This window comes from Orbicella faveolata, unplaced genomic scaffold (genome assembly GCF_042242905.1).
Source record: "Orbicella faveolata isolate gen_17 unplaced genomic scaffold, um_ofav_v1 contig_25, whole genome shotgun sequence".
In the NCBI taxonomy this organism is placed as follows: Eukaryota; Metazoa; Cnidaria; class Anthozoa; order Scleractinia; family Merulinidae; genus Orbicella; species Orbicella faveolata.
In genome coordinates, this window is record NW_028301553.1 from 5,401,379 (window position 1) to 5,416,595 (window position 15,217).

The 15,217-nt window shown below is 40.5% G+C and overlaps 3 protein-coding genes across 3 annotated transcripts; all 3 read right to left on the bottom strand.

The window, feature by feature from the left end:
- Positions 1-2,081: 2,081 nt before the first annotated feature.
- Positions 2,082-5,270, bottom strand: LOC149108707 (dual specificity protein kinase shkA-like). The gene is made up of 3 exons (XM_089293435.1): positions 4,385-5,270; positions 3,735-4,002; positions 2,082-3,118 (listed from the first exon to the last, which is right to left on the bottom strand). Exons 1-3 carry the CDS (start codon positions 5,014-5,016, stop codon positions 2,735-2,737), a joined length of 1,284 nt encoding a protein of 427 aa, XP_089149561.1. The 5' UTR covers positions 5,017-5,270; the 3' UTR covers positions 2,082-2,734.
- Positions 4,906-12,958, bottom strand: LOC110064386 (uncharacterized). Its single transcript, XM_089293816.1, has 4 exons — positions 12,737-12,958; positions 10,604-10,744; positions 9,802-10,127; positions 4,906-5,530 (listed from the first exon to the last, which is right to left on the bottom strand). Exons 1-4 carry the CDS (start codon positions 12,956-12,958, stop codon positions 5,281-5,283), a joined length of 939 nt encoding a protein of 312 aa, XP_089149942.1. The 3' UTR covers positions 4,906-5,280.
- A 94-nt stretch (positions 12,959-13,052) lies between these two features.
- On the bottom strand, positions 13,053-14,582 carry LOC149108708 (uncharacterized). Its single transcript, XM_089293439.1, has one exon. It carries the CDS (start codon positions 14,365-14,367, stop codon positions 13,453-13,455), a length of 915 nt encoding a protein of 304 aa, XP_089149565.1. The 5' UTR covers positions 14,368-14,582; the 3' UTR covers positions 13,053-13,452.
- Between the last annotated feature and the right edge of the window lie 635 nt (positions 14,583-15,217).

A 15,217-nucleotide genomic window follows, 5' to 3' on the forward strand; every position in this document is an offset into this window, starting at 1 on the left:
TCGGAATTCCAAAAGATTTTAGATTCTAACTATACTAGGAGAGGCCTTTCAATATATGTAAAGTTTAATTCGTTTGGGCATATGATTAGGTCCTCGTCAAAATATGATTCAAATCATACACAAAAAAATTAAAATCACGCCTGCAGTCGAATGAGTGACCAAAAAGTAGTACCATTGTTTTAGTAAGTAAGTAAGTAACAACTTTATTTACAGAGGGTAACAATAACAGTAAATCACTTCAATTCGAAATATCATAGGGATATCAGCACCACTTAAACATAAAACAACGTAACCATGTTCACCTTAACTGGGTTATCTGTCTTGACTGTCAAACAACATTCCTATCAAGCCATTTCAACGGTGTTCCATTAGGTTTGCGTGACCAGTACGCATTCATCTGGTGAATTTGAATCCCCCAAATCGCTCAATATTAGCACGTTCCTCTGCAGATGTTGCTACTTTTTTCGTTGTGTTTTTCAGTATAATCATTCAACCTGCTTTCAAGCAGAAATCCCCATCTTCGATCACTCCGCGTCTCCTGTTTGCATATTGTCCAGCAAAAGTCTCTGCAAACAGGGAAGCTGGGGTGGTGATTATTGCCGAAAAAAAAGCGTTAGAAAATTTTTCCATATCTCGATGTTAGTTCCAATTCAGGGCCTCCTTTCTTAAGTAGAGCGATAAAATGCTACACACTAACCCGTTCTTTCCGGTTTAAAATTCGAACAAAGAAAATTAACTCTACTAAAAGCTCTGAGATCCCGACCCTCACTGACCATGTAAAAGATGTAACGCACGGCTGCCTCGATCGGTTAACACATCTTCAGTCAACATGGAGGACTTCCAAACGTCTTCAAAATGGAAACCCGAATGTTGCATATGGAATAACGCTTTAGCTGTTTCTACTGGCTGAATCAAACGACACAAGTCGCACAGATAGATGATACAATTGCAATAATACACATACGGGACTTGGCGGTAATTGCTTTTTCTTGAATGTCGGATATGAGCAATGAACGTGAGAAGGTCGCTGAAAATAAGCAGCGAAAGAATCAGTTTGCAAGAATCAGGATGTTACAAACCGAAGTTGGTGGACATCTTTATGTTATTTATAGCCTGGTAATGCTGACGTTTCGAACTGATGACAGTGATAATACAGATTTTGGTACGACTTTTGGTCGCGCACTCGATAGCTGCTCGTGTGATTTTTGTGTCTTTTGTGGACAATTTTGAATAATTTCTTGACGAGTGCCTAATCATTTGCCCAAAATAAACTTACATCTATTGAAAGACCTATCCTAGAATAATTAGAATCTTAACTCTTTTGAACATCTGAGACATGGCACATGATCAAACGGACTATTCTTTTCACCGACCGATTAACTCAACGTTAGAGAACACTTTGGTTTTGTTTACCGCCAAATAATAAGATAAATCCGATATTCCTGAACTTGTGCTTTTTTCAGACAAGGAATAGTTCTGAAATAAGCCGCGGGCTGTATTACAACTTTTCTGTGCTCAACAGTTGCGAAATGCGAATGGAATGAAAAAGATCGATTTTTACCCCAGTTGGGAATTGCTTTATTGAGTCTGAAGGTTAAAACGAAAGTGTTGTTTTTCTCTGAAAGACAAATGCTTTGAAAAACTACAGCCTGTTTGCACTCTTGCTAGGGGCTTGCTACATGCAGAAGACGAGCTAATTTGACTTTTCAAGCCTTGCGAAGAAATTTGATCTTGTTTGATTTTTGTGGACGTTGGCTCTTAATATTGTAAACTGCGCATTTAATTTGGGAAAAACGCTTTAGATATAGAGAACTTCGATATAGGCAAGTAAACAACTTATTTCAAACCATACTCAGTTACATGTAGTTTTCTATTCATTAGTATGTGCAATTGTTTTTCTGCATCGTTTATCTGCTGAAGAAAAAATCTGTATCACAAGCTAACTCAAATTTCGTTGCATATCACCCCCTCCGGATTTCCAAAGCACACTTTGTTCCAGGCCAAAGCTGGAGGGATTTATACGCCTGTTGTGTATTCGGGTTTGGAGTACTTCTGTAGAGTACGCAATGAATCAGCAAATGTGTTCTACGCAATTGCTTTACTAGAACTGAAAAAAAAAACTGATCTATGTACAAAAATATAAAGGTATAATCACGTGACTGCGGTTAAGGCTGTGCTAATTCATGATTACAGATTATCTAACAAATAAGCTTTTCATAAAATAGGAACATACTCTACAAAATCCAATTTAAAACTAAAATGCCCAATATCAAACCCATACTAATAAATCGCTTACATGAAGTAATAAATCACTGTCCAGAGATAAGGGTAGAGGCCAGGATGAAGTAACATAGCCCCTCATACTAAACACTTGGTGTTCAAGAGTATACTGACAAACAAATCTATCCTGTGCCCCTTTTTTTGAAATCCCATCGACCTTACATCAGTATCAAAAGTTTTTCAATGTGTTAACTTTTCTTTGATACAAAAACGTTTTATTGTCACTTCCTAATCAGACAAAAGCCTACGAAATCGACATCAAAATTCATGTTTATCCTGAAATGTCTATTAATCGCATTTGACTGGAGGAAAAAATTATCGCCTATATATTCCCTTCAATCAGGAAGAAGACAACGATCTAAATCAAAGTTATAGTCATTTCGAGTGCATCTTCTGCTCCATGGACGTCCTATGGATCAAACCATTGACTAAGTTACAGTGGTCTAACAACATCCTAGATCAGTGTAAGGATTTCATGATTACAAACGTTTGCGGAAGGACGTTGCTCTGGATTTCTATCCCAGCAGCGGCTCATCAATTCCTTCCATTGGGCTGGAGGCTTCCTGCTACCTTCCACATCTTTCGGACGATAGCCTTCATCCACCCGACTGAAAAAAAGTGTCATTGGGCCCTTGAATTCAGCAAAGGCCTGCTGCCCATGCCACATCTCCCACAGCATTAAACCAAAGCTGTATATGTCTGCCTTGCTATCATACACTTTGGAATGAAATACTTCCGGTGCGATGTACACAGGGGTCCCCTGCAAAGTACCCGTGATGTCCTTTACTTCCTTAGAAACTCCAACATCAGTTATCTTCGCTAAGTTGTCGTCTGATAGCTTAAATGTAAACCAAGGAGCACATACATTTTCATTATATACTGAGCAAATTAAACAATTTCTTTAAAGGAACACCAACAAAAGACAGTTTATTGTTTTGTGCTTCCGAAATCTAATGAAAATTTTTGACAGTGTTGTGGTTTTGAAAACTATAAGGACGAAAGTTAAATTAAGTTACGTTAAGTTAAGTTAACAATTATATTTTCTTCAATTCAATTAATTTCAGCTGCATGGGTGTTTGCCAGGCGGAAAGTTTGAAGCCTTGCATTTTTTTTTCCAATATAGTCAAATATTCATGGGTATCTACAACAGGAATAGAGAACGGGGATTTTTCATTTCCAATTTCCCATTTGGTATTTCCCACTGCCCACTGCATTGTTCTTCTACTGAGAAAGTGTCTAGGAGTACTTGTGTATATACAACTATGTTCTCAAAAGCAGACAGAATTTAACACATTCTCGAATTTTACTTAGGTTTTAAAGCATTTTTCCCTTTCAAACTCGAAAACAGATTTCCTTATTTTTCATTCAATTGACAGAAAATCAGAATATGATTTTGAGCAATATTTAGGTCAGTATTTTTAAATTAGCTTAGCACAAAAACTTCAGTCTCATACCAATATGTTCTCTAGCTTGAGATCCCTGTGGACAAATCCCTGATTGTGTATAAACGCAAGAGCATCAGTGATATCCCTCGCCCATTGACATACGTCTCTAAAGACATCAGGATTGTGGGTTTTTGCTGGTGTTGCTTCTGGGTGATCGAAGATCTGACTTTTCAAGTCTCCTTTGCACTTTTCCATTACCAGGATCACTCTTGTGGTGTCCGCGCTCTTGAGAAGGGATGTGCCATAAAACTTTACAATGTGGGGATGGTCCAATTTTCTGACCAAGAGATTAAAAAAACACGCAATATTCATAAAAGTAATGCAAAATTTCCTTTATTTAAACTGCAAGATTATGTTATATTCCTTTCCTTCTTATCTCATGCCCCTTGGTACATCGATCGTCTACCACACACATCTGAGTAGGAACAAAATACTCTGATCTTCATAAAATGGAGTCGAAGAGACAGAATAAGTGAAAAGACCACTCCGGGTTAAGAAAGAAGTTATGTTGCGTTACCGGGGCAATCCACAAGATCATTATTTAAAGTATCTGCTCCTTAACGAGCCCTGTAATACCAGACAAACCCATCTCCAGTCTTAGTTCAATTAGCTCTTGCATGCATGGAGGGCGAGGTTCAGTAAACTCAAGAATCTCTTACCTCAAAAGTTCTACCTCTGCCATTATAAGGCTTGCACTGTGGACGTCAAGCTTGTTCCTGCAAACCTTTAATGCTACAGTCTCCTCCTCTCCTTGCCTTCTCATCTTCCCTTGGTACACAGTGGCAAATACACCGCTTCCAAGACGTGAAGAACTCTCTTCTTTCCAGTCTAACTCCTCGCTGCTGATGTCAATGGCACGGATGCCATGTAGTGCAAATATCGCCAGATGTCCCCTTATATCGGAAGCTTCATGCACGATTGGTTGGTACAATTCTTGTATCTCTCCCTGTGAAAGCTTTACATCACCGAGTGCTTCACATAACATCTTGTCAGCCTCGATCAGCTCGGGAATACGTCCTTTAATTTGCTCCAGACACAGCTTAGTCTCATTCACTTGGTTCTCCACAAACACCTTGAGCACGCTTTCGTTTGTTGCATCATCGAGATAGTCTGCGGATGCTTCAGCCATAAAAGCACATTTGTCTCTTTCGTATTTCTTGATCCTTCTTCTATTTTCCAGTTTGTTTTTAATCTCAAGTATTCCGATCACAGGGGCGCCAATCAACAGCGTAACTAGGGAAACTGGAACCCATATTGGACTAGTGACGCCGATGACAACCTTTTCCGCCATAGTTAAGCCTTGTTTAGGAGGAACAGTTTCGGGAACATCGAGGTCATCATTTGTTACAGCACACTGGAGATTCCTCAGTTGCCCTACAACAATATTGTACCGCTGCTTAGAGCGCTGTACAAGGGACTTGCGAGCATCTGAAAATACTTGGTGATCTTCTTCCCAATGCTCGATGATTTCTCGCAGCCGATTTTCTAACGCTTTCGTGATTTTGCTGTTAGTTTCTTCCCAGGAGCTCTCTGCCTTTGGAACTTCGTCTAAGGTCTAGGTAGTGAAGCGAGCTTTGACATCATCCGACTTAAGATACGCGGAGAGATCATCAACAGCGCTCTTGACACGAGCCTCCAAGTGGTTACCAAGCTCTTCCATCATTTCAGTTTCTCTTTCTTCAATCTGGACCAAACGGCGCTTAATCGAATCCATCCGTTCAGCGACCTCACCGTGATCTCTGGACGCGTTCATCACAAAAGCTTTTGCTTGATAAATTATCCGTGAGAGCAAGTAATCCAGCCATCTTCGAAAAAATAAGAATAACAATAAAACGTAAATTTCAGTTAACATCTTTCACCAATGCTTGTAAGTTAAAGTTTCAGAATAGTATTTTCATTATCATGGTTCGAAGGATTGATCTCATTTGTTCTCTATAAGCGACCGAGTCAATTTGAGCCAAGAACGCTATACCTGAATTAGTTTTGCGCCGACTTCTTTTTATGAAACACCTGAAATGTTTTCTTTTAACTGCAGGGCACTTTCTAAGTCCTGTTCAAGCGATCATTTTGATCTAACTTTTAGGAGAGGGATTAAGAGTGAATGCCTATAAAAATCGACCTAAATCGCCTATCAATGGCACAAGTCGAAAAATTGATTTCGCTTGTATTTTGCCCATAGATAGGTCCTAGTAAGAAAAGAAACGGACCATAGTTAGTTTCTGCTAATACAGCTTTCTTTGGTAGAAATATGCCAAAAACGATTTCGCCCCGATTGGGCTCAAAACCTACTTTCGGTTTTGCTGAATTTTCCGAATATTTGATTGCTTCGCGCTTCGCAGAACAGCTACTTGAGAATCTTTCAATGGATTTTATATTTAGTTCAGGTCTTCGTGGTATGACTGAGCGAAAAATAAAATAAATCGAAGCTAGTTTTGAGCCCGAAACGAGATCAAACAGACACGCAAAATTTTACAATGTGCTACAACCGAATTATTGCATTAAAACATCGCCATATTTTTCTATGGGCTATAACTTTAAATACCATAAAAACACTTTCTACGGGTTAAACATACACCCAGCTGTTAGGATATCAAAAAATATCTCTGGGCAAATGGTTTTAAAACGCCCGCCTTGGCCTGTGTTTCTCATAGATTTTGCCCAAAATCCGCCGTTGGAATGTAAACAATTGCGCGACGCCGATAGTCACTCTCGAGTAAATATTCGTCTCCAACAATCCGATGAAAGCAATTTTTGAGACAATGTCTGGATAAAATAATGGAAAATGTTTTTTTTTGTTTAAGTTAGTATAAATATATGTATATTTTTCGTTTGCATTGCAACACCCACGACATCCCTAATAAAGAAGGTGACTACATTGCTCCAGGAAATGATTCAGGTGAATAATTTTTAACTCGCTTGTTCATTTCCACAAGATGGCTCAGTTATTAATTTCACTGATAAGTTACAATACAGTGACAGTTTTAGAGATACACTTAACCAATCCTCTATAGTTTATGGCAATTGAATCATTGACTGACAAATAAAGTCAAGTGGAAATACCATAAATTCTATAAACTACTAATTGCGTGACGGCATCTCAACTCTTCTAGCTGTGTACAAAATTTGTTTTTACACAATATTGGCCGTTTTCACACTAGAGACGGATAATCCGTCTAGACGGATTATCCGTCTAAATAGACGGATAATCGGACGGATAAAAATAGACGGATTATCCGTCTAAAATGAGCACCGTTCCGTTTTCACACTAAGACGAATTATCCGTAATGGACGGGTTATCCGTCTCTAGTGTGAAAACGGCCATTCTCAAACTCAGCTAGAAAACCCGGAAAGAAAATTAAAATGAAAGTGAATGCAATGAGTGAAGGCTAGCAACTAAGAAGAGTAATCTATTCCTTCCAGTCGTTCGCAGTCAGTTTAATCACGTGACTGTCTCTTATTCCCAGATTTCGTTCTTCACAGAAAACCAAGGTGGTAGCGTTCGAACTCCTTAATCAGACCTAAAAATATGGGTACACGAGTGTGATTTCTTTATTCAATTCATTACGTCAATACAAAGAAATGCGTATACACGATTTCTCATGAAGAAATAGTTTCTCCATAAGACAGAAATAGAACTCTTCAGCATTGAGTTTCTTGTCTAAACTAGTTCGGACTTCTCGTGCTCTGATGACAGTGTAAACAAATACAAAAAAGTTTAAAAACATTTGGCCACGCGCGCGCTGTCTTGCAGGGTCGCTGGTCAAAGCTTTATTGTGTCACGAAATATTTGTTACAAGTATTCAAATGCATTTCCTGGAAAATTCTTTGTACAGTACAAGTTAATACTTAATTAATTAAAAATACTTTTACCGTAGGCTATAATCTTTTCATCGCTAGTTCAACTTCACGTGCAGATCGTTATCTGACATTCGATCAAACTTAGTTTTCTATCGAGCCATTCAAGTTCAATTTTCTCTCGCGGGGTCAGCTTGAGAGCTTTAGTCTCGATAAGTTCTTCTTAACTGTGTTCAAAATATAACCATGCTACGCGGTTTTTTTGGTAACTTAATTTTTGCCATTATTGCTCGAATGTTCTGCGAAAATCATCTTAACCGGAAATCGATCCGTCGAAATCAACAAATACAAATTTAATCACTGTAGCGTTCCTTCAGATCACGTAAGGCTACAAACGATCAATATCAACTTGTTATTACGCTTAACAAATGAACTTAGAACGATTTTCTTTCTAGAACTCGTTCTTGTAATTAAAATGATCAAAGAAAGAACGACAGCTTAAAACGACATAGCGGTAACACCCGAACTCTAAGTGAATTGCTTTTAATTGGCGTTTTTAATTAACGAAATTTCTAAAGCAATGCCTTTCAAATTATTTAAGTTAAAAGTGGTCCATTATGTTTTTCTTTTTTCACCCAAATGTTCTAAGATAGCCATCTGCAGTTTGTTGGAAACGAATTATATATTCAGGGTGACCGTCCGCGTCACGCAATTGTTTACATTCCCACGGCGGTTCAGGAGAAAATTTATGAAAAACACAGGCCAAGGCGGGCGACTTAAAACCATTTGCCCAGAGATGTTTTTTGATTTTCAAACAGGTGGGTGTAAAGTTAGCCCGTAGAAAGTGTTTTTATGGCATTTAAAGTTATAGCCCATAGAAAAATATGGTGATATTTTAGTGCTATAATTCGTTTGCAACACATTGCAAGATTTTGCGTTTCTGTTCGATCTCGTTTCGGGCTCAAAACTAGCTTCGATTTATTTTATTTTTCGCTCAGTCATACCATGAAGACCTGAGCTGAATCTAAAAACCATTGAAAGATTCTCAAGTACCTGTTGTGCGACGTGCGAAGCAATCAAATTTCCAGAAAATTCAGCAAAACTGGAAGTAGATTTTGAGCTCAATCGGGGCGAAATCGTTTTTCGCAAATTTCTTCCAAAAAAAGCTGCATTAGCAGAAACTAACTATGGTCCGTTTGTTCTCTAGCTAGGGCCAATCTTTGGGCAAAAAATGAGCAAAATCGATTTTTCGGCTTGTGCCGTTGTTTGGTCCATATTTGTGGGCAGTGGCTCTTAAGGAGCACAATTGTTGCCGAGATAGAATAGATGCTTGCCACGTGTTACTTGTCATTAAAGCTGTTAAAGAGTAAGTATTGTACAAACTTCATTCAAGCGCCCTGTTGGTTACAGATGATTGCGTACCTTCAGAAATTCGTAAATTCAGATTCGGTATCGTATCAAGGTGATCTAAGTGAACGTATTTCACAGCTAATTGTACTAAGTAAACGTTCACACCCGATATGACCTCAGGTCGTTTCTTGAGGTAGAATAGGACATCCATAATTTATCATATAATATTTTATTATTATTATTATTATTATTATTATTATTATTATTTTATATTCCAGTATAACGGTTTCTAAAATTGACAACTTACAGTGTGTAGATAGTTTTCACTGTCACGCAATAAAAAAGTAACTCGAAAACCATCCAGTGGAAAAAGCTAAAGAGTTCTGATGTTATAGAAGATAACTAAATAAGAAACTTCTCCTGTGCGTTTCACCAAACTTCAGATATTCAATGAAATGTTTCGCACAAATTTACAGAGCCCAGTATGAAAACGCCATTTTGGTGTACATCCGTGGTACACCAATATGGCGGCAGGAAAATAGTGCAAACATCTAGAACTTACGTTGGCTATCTAGACGACTGATTGTCAGTACTGAACAAACAAGCATTTATATAAGCGCTTTTCCTTATGTTCTAACTTCTTAAAAGGCTCAAAATCATGAGATGAGTATACATTTTTCAAGAAACTTGTGTCACGCATCACCACAACCCTGCAATTCAAAATGCTCTGGCTTCCAAACGAAGCAAGCTATTGAGCTGTAAAATTGTGAACAGCTATAAATATACCTGAGGACGATAAAAACTTTGGTTAATCTTTAATTTTGGATTTTAGAAAGTGATGACGTCACGTGATCTATATGGTTACATTTTCACTTTTTGTTTGGTCCTAGCTAGGAACTCTATCAATCAATTAACACACTTAAATGCTTACTTCCAGTGCATTTCCAGCCGGGCTTTGATGCTTTTCAAAACCATCGACCTGATGCCACTCATCAAGGAGAAAAATTCTTGGGTGATTATTCCGTAGTTCTGAGCGATACTGGCTTTTTCTGTTGACATATAGGTTATCTGTGACTTGGGATCAATGCCAGGCCAACACTTCTTCAGCTTGTTGATCACGTGATCCTGGACCTCTTTTACTTCTTTCTCCGGAATTTGGTCCCATTTGTTGCACACGAACAAAGCACACTGAGATAAGACTAATCCTTCCTGTCTCTCAATCGTCATCTTCCTCACTTCATCCAGCAACTTTTCAAGCTGTAAATCAAAAGTACCATGAATGAAAAAAAGGCAGAACAAGTGACGATTTTCGCTAGTTTATTCACAGAAATAGATCAACACTAGGATTCCCCCCGCAGTAAGAGCCGAAGCGTTACCGGGACCGTCGGCAGAGATAGGAAAATCCGGACGGTGCAAAGAACCAATCAGACTGTAGGATTCGTTACCGTGCCTCCTGCTTCTCTTGAGGATTGCCTTACAAGCTTTTGCCTTCGTGCCTTAGGCATAGGGTTTCTTTGTTTTAGGGCCGGACGAGTGTTGAACCTTTTTCTCTATGTGAACCCCTTCTGTCCTATATTACCCTGCGGGCAGAGTCCCCTTCGATCTTCCTAGAAAAATCGAGATCGAAGGAGACTCTGCTCATAGGGTAGGCCTATATCTGCTGATTTCAATAAAAAATATAATTGTGCAAATGCTCAGTAACGTCACTACTTTTATTCTATTTCAATACTCACTCTGTCTTTTTGAATTCCTCCAGCGTTTGCACTGCTTATGACATAAATGAAGGCAAAGGCTTGTGGTAAATACTGCGAGACTGTCTCGTCCATCGTATCAGACTCACCAATACCCGGACTGTCAATTATAACCACGCCTTTCTGAAATATAGAGAATGTAAAGGTGGGCTGCTTTTTTTTTCTTTCAATTATTTCATGAAGCTCATTGGTATACTGTATGAGATGATCAACACAACGGGTAGATTATGAAATTAGAATGAATTAAATATTTCTTTATTTATAGCAGTTTTCACTTGAGTGTCGAAAGTAATCCGCGTTTGATTGGTTTCGCATTTGTAACACCAAAACCAATCGCGCCTCGCTCGCACATGTTTTCCGTTCTTTCCGTCAGCTACAAGTATTTGCTTCGAGTTTTAATTGGTTCACGGGGCTGTCTGCGTCTTTTGTGATTGGTCAAAGTAATACTGAAGATTTTTTTCTAGTCAGCTGAAAACCACACTATTTGTTCTTCACAATATATTTGGAGGGTGTTAAACAAAGATTGGGTCTACAGATTCCCCGTGATTTTTTTGAGCCACGTGACAGAGTTCACTTTGTTGAAGAAGACCGATAGATACAGTCGGAGGCTTTGTTTTCTTTAGATTTCAGATCTTGTGAGGAGAATCATTATATTATTTAGTTTAAAGTCATTGTGCTGTGAAGGGAAGACTGAACCGAACTAATCTTTTCGATAAATCAACGAATCAACCATTTTTTTCCGATGTGTTAACAGTTTTATAATTTCTCTTAACACTCAAAACGCGTTTCATTTTTTTCGTTGATCACCTGATGAATCATGTGACTCCACTCCCCCTCTTCGCCCAAGAGCTCCGCTAACATACAGACGAACTTAAATTAAGCGGCCACCCCTGTCCAGTTCCCTCTTTGAAACACGCTTGCAGGGAACTCATGGCGGTTGTATTCATCAAAACAAATATCCAGTCTAAGAAGATGAATTCAACTACCATGGCTCCCTGCAGGGACGTATCATAGACGAAATTGGCGTTTGAGCGGCACCCCTTGTTAGGCGGCCAGTTTAACTGTCAAAGTACCGAAATTGTTAATGAGACCCTGCTGGTGTGCAATTTAGTATAAATTATTAGAGCCACACCCACACAGGGGGAGTGGCAGATCTAACAGTACCAGCAAGGATATTTATATGGGTAACAACATTGCAACCCCCCCCCCCCCCTCCCCTTTTGCTGGGTAGATACAGGAAACAGAAACAAAACACTGATTATGGTGGCAAAACATGAGTGGCAGGGAAGACAGAGCCTATCTCCCCTAGAGTAGCGGCGCCTTTGGGGGAACCTATGTTACCAAGGGGACCAGAAGAGGGGTGCCCTTCTGGGAGGACAATAGGTCAGACGGTACGATGGCACCATCCTGGAGAGAACCGGACCTATTTCCTTGGAAGTAACATAGAATGGACCAGAAGAAGGGGTGCCCCTCTGGGAGGACAATAGGTCAGATGGTACGATGACACCATCCTGGAGAGATTCGGACCTATTTCCAAGGGTGGCCATAGCACTTACTGTGGGGCAAAGTGCAGCCTAGGTTGCACTTACCTGCCACGATTGTGTGAGTCCACTGCTAGCCCGAACACAATCACCCCACAGGAAAGAAAAGCAAAGCAGACCTCCATACTAGTAGGAGGTCTGCCACCCACAGTGATATACAAGAAGCATGGTTCTCAATGAATAATACTACCTAGATTCACAAAGTTATAAATCAATAGATAATGGAATTAACTTAAATGATTGAACCTTTCAGCCCAGTGGTGTAAGCAGCATTGAAATTAATATGAGTATTGCTGCTTGGTAGGCAGTAAAGGACAAGAAATTGTGCTAAATAAAAATAAGGCCTGATGGGAATCAATCTCTTTCGACCGACTAGTATTAGTAAATAGGGTAAGCCAGTGGGGAGAATTTGCATGTTGATAATAGGGCTGAAAGGGTCCAAACAGATCTTACAGCAGACCTAAATTAGAACATTAGAATTATCCATGACTAATTTCTCAGGGATAGCTAATAGTGTTTCTTGGGGAGTTCTGATGTAGCGTTCATAACAGTCTGAGCTCCAGCAGCCCAGTACCTTGATAAGCCACGAAGGGACCCTCGCTGCGGCTGCAGTGGTAGCTGCACCAATGCGGAAACGGTGTGTGAAATAATGATCAGCAGGTAGGCCACAACCTTGCAGTACAGAACGGAGCTCCTTAGTCAGGGAGGAACAGGAGAGCGACTTGCCATTGGTGAAGGTAAACAAAGGGCCTGTAGCAGCTGGTTTACATTGTAGCAGGTAGTCTGTCATGGCCATCACAGAACAGATAGAGGTGGTGGACCTTGCTATGGTTAAAGTACAGCCTTTGAGAAAGGGGTCAGTTTTGGATTGCTTAATGGAAGCAAGCATGTGGTTGGGGGATTCAATGTTAGGGATAAAGGTAATATCCTTTAGACCAAGATAGACAGTAGGGTCAAAACTACTGCTATTAGAAGTAAATTCACTTGTGCGTAGAAAACCAAAATACGCTAGGGTGAAGCAGCCTACAGCATTATATGGTCTACATTGTAACTTTGGGGAGGCTGGAAATAATTGTAAATTGAAACCAAAATTTGAATAGTTATGGGATGGCGAGTTAATTTGGGAGGCATTTGGGACCGTTTGATGCCAGTGAGGACCTTTTGCAGGCGCTACATTTTTGATAATTTTAATGGAAAGTTATGTTACCTATGGAGATCTTGAACTGCAAACAGGTAAAGTTTGATTGTATTGTAGCAAATGGTTTTGGCCAGCTGGGCAGCGAAAAAAAATTAAGGTGATTTCGGATGCCGGGAGAAGAGGGCAAGAGGGACCAATGATACCTTGTAGGAGGCAAAAGGAAATAAAATGATTCTGACCGACACCATAGGCTCGATCGGTATTAGAGGCCAGCGAGGCACCATTGCTGATGGAGAGATGGTACAGGGGGTGTGTGAGGCATTGGGAGCCAGAGAGTGGAAGCGATCCATCTGAAAACGGGACAGAGAGTCAGCTATAGAGTTGTCCAGCCCTGGGATATCTTTGGCAGTGAAGGTAAAGTTATGTACTAGGGTCAAAATGGTAATAGAGCGGACCAGATCCATGACCCTGGATGACTTGGAACGTTTTGAATTAATGATGGTAACAACAGGGAGGTTGTCACACCAGAAACAAATACATTTACCCGACCAGTGGGGACCCCAGAGAAAGCAGGCAATATAAATAGCAAAAAGTTCCTGCCAGTCAATGCTGATCCCAGTAACAGGGTTAAGGCAGTGCTGAGGGAGCCAGTGGCTTTGAAACCATTTCCCATTAAGGTACCCACCATAACCGAGAGACCCAGAGGCATCGGTAAATAACTGGAGATCTGGGAAGCAGAAAACAGTGTCCCCCAAGAAGAAACTAACCCCATTGAAGTGTTCAAGAAAGGCCAGCCATATGGAAACGTCCTTGCGGAATTCTGTATTAAGTTTGATGTGCCATCTAGAGTTGGAAATACCCTTGGTTAAACTAATAATGTGCTGCAGAAAAGCTCGGCATGGGACCACAACTCTGCAGGCAAACTGAAGGGTACCAATCAGGGACCGAAGTTCTTTCAGGGTAACAGATTTCTCACAAGACCACTCATGCAAGGCCTCTTTGGTCCTGGTTAGCTTGTCTAGTGGGAGGCGGGCTTCCATTTTGTTGGAATCCAGGAGAACACCCATGAACTCCAGGGATGTGGTGGGAGGGAGGGTTTTACCCGGGGCGACAGGGATATCGAGCTCTGTAAACAGACAAAGGATGTTACAGAGAGCTGTGAGGCAGTCAGACCGTGGGTGCTTGGTAACAAAAAAGAAGTCATCCAGGATATGGATGACATTAGGGATAACCAGTTTGGTCTTAATAACCCATTCAAGTATGCGGAAAAATTGGTCAAAGAGGTCAGTAGCAGCCCACAAGCCGAAGGGGAGAACGGTGTCGGAGTAGTAAATGCCCCTCCATTTCATGCCTAAGAGTTCCCAGTCTGACGGGTGGACGGGGGCTCATGGCTCGTGTACGACGACCTGACTGACGTCATCATACCGCAGATGAGCAGTAGACACAGAGGAACAGAGGAGCATAGGCACAGAGGAACAGGGGAACAGTAGGCACAGGGGAACAGTAGGCACAGAGGAACAGAGGAACAGAGGAAAACTAGGCACAGAGGAACAGGGGAACAGTAAACACAGAGGAACAGAGGAACAGTAGGCACAGAGGAACAGAGGAAGATCAGGCACAGAGGAACAGAGGAACAGTAGGAATAGGGGAACAGTAGCACAGAGGAACAGACGAAGAGTAGGGTACGCACAGAGGAACAGAGGAACAGTAGGAACAGTGGAACAGTAGGAACAGGGGAACAGTAGGCACAAAGGAACAGAGGAACAAAGGAACAGAGGAACAGTAGGCAAATTCGAGGGTTCGGATTGTTGTTCATCTATGCGGGATTTATAAAGATCTCTGTAGAAATTTTCACACTGAAGTAGTATCTCTTTGTCCGACATAGCAAATTCATTTTCTCCAGTTTTTAACTGGATA

Coding starts and splice junctions, on each gene's coding strand:
- LOC149108707 (XM_089293435.1), bottom strand. CDS start 5,016: ATGGCGGAAAAGGTTGTCATCGGCGTCACTAGTCCAATATGGGTTCCA. Junction 4,003..4,384: donor GCAGAGGTAGAACTTTTGAG/GTAAGAGATTCT, acceptor TCTCTTGGTCAG/AAAATTGGACCATCCCCACA. Junction 3,119..3,734: donor TCAAGCTAGAGAACATATTG/GTATGAGACTGA, acceptor TTTACATTTAAG/CTATCAGACGACAACTTAGC.
- LOC110064386 (XM_089293816.1), bottom strand. CDS start 12,958: ATGGCCATGACAGACTACCTGCTACAATGTAAACCAGCTGCTACAGGC. Junction 10,128..10,603: donor GAGGAATTCAAAAAGACAGA/GTGAGTATTGAA, acceptor TTTGATTTACAG/CTTGAAAAGTTGCTGGATGA. Junction 5,531..9,801: donor CGGCTGGAAATGCACTGGAA/GTAAGCATTTAA, acceptor ATTTTTTCGAAG/ATGGCTGGATTACTTGCTCT.
- LOC149108708 (XM_089293439.1), bottom strand. CDS start 14,367: ATGGGTGTTCTCCTGGATTCCAACAAAATGGAAGCCCGCCTCCCACTA.